This window comes from Oryctolagus cuniculus, chromosome 18, assembly GCF_964237555.1.
Source record: "Oryctolagus cuniculus chromosome 18, mOryCun1.1, whole genome shotgun sequence".
Taxonomy (NCBI): domain Eukaryota; kingdom Metazoa; phylum Chordata; class Mammalia; order Lagomorpha; family Leporidae; genus Oryctolagus; species Oryctolagus cuniculus.
This window is the reverse complement of record NC_091449.1, coordinates 4,944,361-4,947,793: the sequence shown is the minus strand read 5'-3', so window position 1 is coordinate 4,947,793 and position 3,433 is coordinate 4,944,361. Positions and strand designations below refer to the sequence as shown.

At 41.0% G+C, this 3,433-nt stretch overlaps 1 protein-coding gene across 1 annotated transcript; it reads left to right on the top strand.

The window, feature by feature from the left end:
- The first annotated feature begins 783 nt into the window (after positions 1 to 783).
- On the top strand, positions 784 to 1,746 carry ORYCUNV1R1502 (vomeronasal 1 receptor oryCunV1R1502). The gene is given in 1 exon segment (NM_001167191.1): positions 784 to 1,746. A coding segment is annotated over 1 exon segment (963 nt).
- The last annotated feature ends 1,687 nt before the right edge of the window (positions 1,747 to 3,433 follow it).

Below are 3,433 nucleotides of genomic sequence, written 5' to 3'. Positions count from 1 at the left end.
ATAATATAAGCAATAGCAGGGAGTGCCTCACATGTTTGTGGAAAGCAAAGACGGTGCCGGTGTGTGCTCTTCACTGCAGTGATTCACACACTGTAAGTCTTGTCTGCAGATTACACACTAAACTCTTGGAAATCTCTTTTTTGTTTCTTACTTAAGGAAGATAAACTTCATGCATCTCATATATCCAAATTTAGAAAAATAGTGATTCTTCCCACACTTCCTCCCTCCAGACAATACTCCTACCCTTCTTTCTCCTCCTTCTCCCATTCCTATTCTTATTTTTCACAAGATCTATTGTAAGTTAACTTTAAATTCATAAAATTAACCTGACTCTAAGTGGAGAGTTCAACAAATAGTATGAAGAAAAATCAAAAAAGCAAACAAACAAAAAAGCATTGTTCCTCAACAGTCAAGACAAGGGCTGTTCAAAATCATCACGTCACAGAGTGTCAACTTCACACCTATAGATTACCTTTTAGGTACTCTATTAGTTACCACAGATCAGAGAGAACATGAGGTATTTGTTTTTGGAGGACCGGCTTATTTTCCTCAGTGCAATGGTTTCCAGTTGTATCTATTTTGTTGTGAAAGAGACGATTTCATTTTGGGGGGGGGGCAGATCTCTTAATAAAAGAAGAAGAGCTCTCAGGATTTCTCAGTGGCGGAATCACAGTTCCTGGAGAAGGTTGGTGTTCAGCTGGTGCTGTACATGCATCTCACTCTTGGTCTTCTCATGCAGGTACCTGGTGTGAAGATACATGTCAGTCACCAGGAGCTAGCAGAATGGCTTCCTGGGAGGTGGCCACAGGAACGCTCTTCTTAGCTCAGGTCATATGTGGGATTCTGGGGAACTTCTCTCTTCTTTCCCATCATGTCTTCCTTTCCTTGACTGGATTCAAGGCAAGATGCACAGATTTGATTCTGAGGCACCTCCTTGTAGCCAACTGCTTGGTCATTCTCTCCTATGGAGTGCCACAGGCAGTGACAGCTTTAAGGGGGAAATTTCTCCCCAGTGATGCTGAGTGCAACCTTCTTTTCTATGTACGAAGAGTGTCCAGGGCCGTGTCCATCGAAAGCACCTGCTTCTTGAGTATCTTCCAGGCCATCACCATCAGCCCCAGGAACTCTAGGTGGGCAGAGCTTAAAGTCAAAGCTCCCAGGTACATAGGCCTCTCCTCCATGCTGTGCTGGATCCTGAACATGTTAATAAACACCATTTCCCCCATCTACGTGACAAGTAAGTGGATCAACACAAGCATCACAAAGAGAAAAGACTATGGGTACTGTAACACTGTCTTCCAAGACACCTTCACAGGCTCGCTGTTCTTGGCACTACTATTGTTGCCTGATGCTGTGTCCTTGGGGCTCATGCTCCTGGCCAGCAGCTACATGGTGTTCATCCTGCACAGACACAAGCAGCAGGTGCAGCACATTCATGGTCCCAGGAATGCTTCCCCCAGGACTTCCCCTGAATCCAGAGCTACTCGGAGCATCCTTGCTCTGGTGAGCACATTTGTATTTTTTTACGTGGTCTCCTCCACTTTCCAAGTGTATTTGGCTCTTCTTAGTAAACCCAGTCAATTGACAGTGAACATCTCTGCATTATTTGCTGGCTGTTTCCCAACTCTTAGCCCCTATCTTCTCATGAGCTGTGACTCCAGGGTATCCACGCTCTGCTTTGCCTCGATAAGGAATACAGAATCCCCCAACATTATCAGAAACATGTGCCTTGTATTTGCTTTATAATACTCACTTGTTGTCCAATAGTATAGGCACAGTTATTTGGTAGCCATATTACAAGACCCTGTACTCATGCTTACACACATGTGTGTATGTATATAGGGTGTAATACACACTATTAGATTACATTTGTTATCAAGCAATCATAGTAGCATAATATGTACTTAGAAATATAAAAATATTAGTCACAATAATAAACTTTAAATCTACAGCCTATTTTATTTGACATTTATACAGTCATTAATTAATTGGTTAAGCCACATGAAATTTATTTTTCATTTTTCTACTTTAAGCCTTATATTTTAGGTGCATATATTTATAACTGATTAAGTATAGTCAAACAATGTTTAACAGGAATAGTCAGTCTGCTTGTTTTAAAATAACACCTGATATAATTGAGATTGGATTTATCTAATTACCGTGTGCACCTCTTGACTTTTGTTCAGTATTCTTGTTCTTTCTGCCATAACTTTTTCTTTTTTTTTTTAAACTTTTATTTAATGCATATAAATTTCCAAAGTACGACTTATGGATTACAATGGCTTCCCCCCCATACCGTCCCTCCCACCCACAACCCTCCCCTTTCCCACTCCCTCTCCCCTTCCATTCACATCAAGATTCATTTTTGATTATCTTAATATACAGAAGATCAGCTTAGTATACATTAAGTAAGGATTTCAACAGTTTGCTCTCACACAGAAACATTAAGTGAAAAATAATAGATGATTTTTTTAAAATGATGATGAAATCAGATCAGACCTATTGTCATGTTTAATCCCAGTGAGAGTCAAGTTGGGAATTGATAATTTCTTTTTTTTTTTACAGAAGATCAGTTTAGTATGCATTAAGTAAAGATTTCAACAGTTTGTACCCCCATAGAAACACAAAGTGAAATATATTGTTTGAGTACTCGTTATAGCATTAAATCTCAATGTACAGCACATTAAGGACAGAGATCCTACATGAGGAGTAAGTGCACAGTGACTCCTGTTGTTGACTTTACCAATTGACACTCCTGTCTATGGCATCAGTAATCTCCCTATGCTCCAGTCATGAGTTTCCAAGGCTGTGGAAGCCCTCTGAGTTCTCCGACTCTTATCTTGTTTAGACAAGGTCATAGTCAAAGTGGAGGTTCTCTCCTCCCTTCAGAGAAAGGTACCTCCTTCTTTGATGACCTGTTCTTTCCACTGGGATCTCACTCACAGAGATCTTTTTGCCAGAGTGTCTTGGCTTTCCATGCCTGAAATACTCTCATGAGCTTTTCAGCCAGCTCCGAATGCCTTTAGGGCTGATTCTGAGGCCAGAGTGCTATTTAGGACATCTGCCATTCTATGAGTCTGCTGAGTATCTCACTTCCCATGTTGGATCACTCTCCCCTTTATTTACTCCATCGGTTAGCGTTAGCAGGTACTAGACTTGTCTATGTGCTCCCTTTGACTCCCAGTCCCTCCACCATGACCAACTGTGAACTGAAACTGATCACCTGGAACAGTGAGATGGCATTGGTACATGCCACCTCGATGGGATTGAATTGGAATCCCTTGGTATGCTTCCAACTCCACCACTTGGGGCAAGTCAGCTTGAGCATGTCCCAAATTATACATCTCTTCCCTCTCTTATTCCCACTCTTATGTTTAACTGGGACCACATTTCAGTTAATTTTCAACACATAAGAATAACTGTGTATTAATTA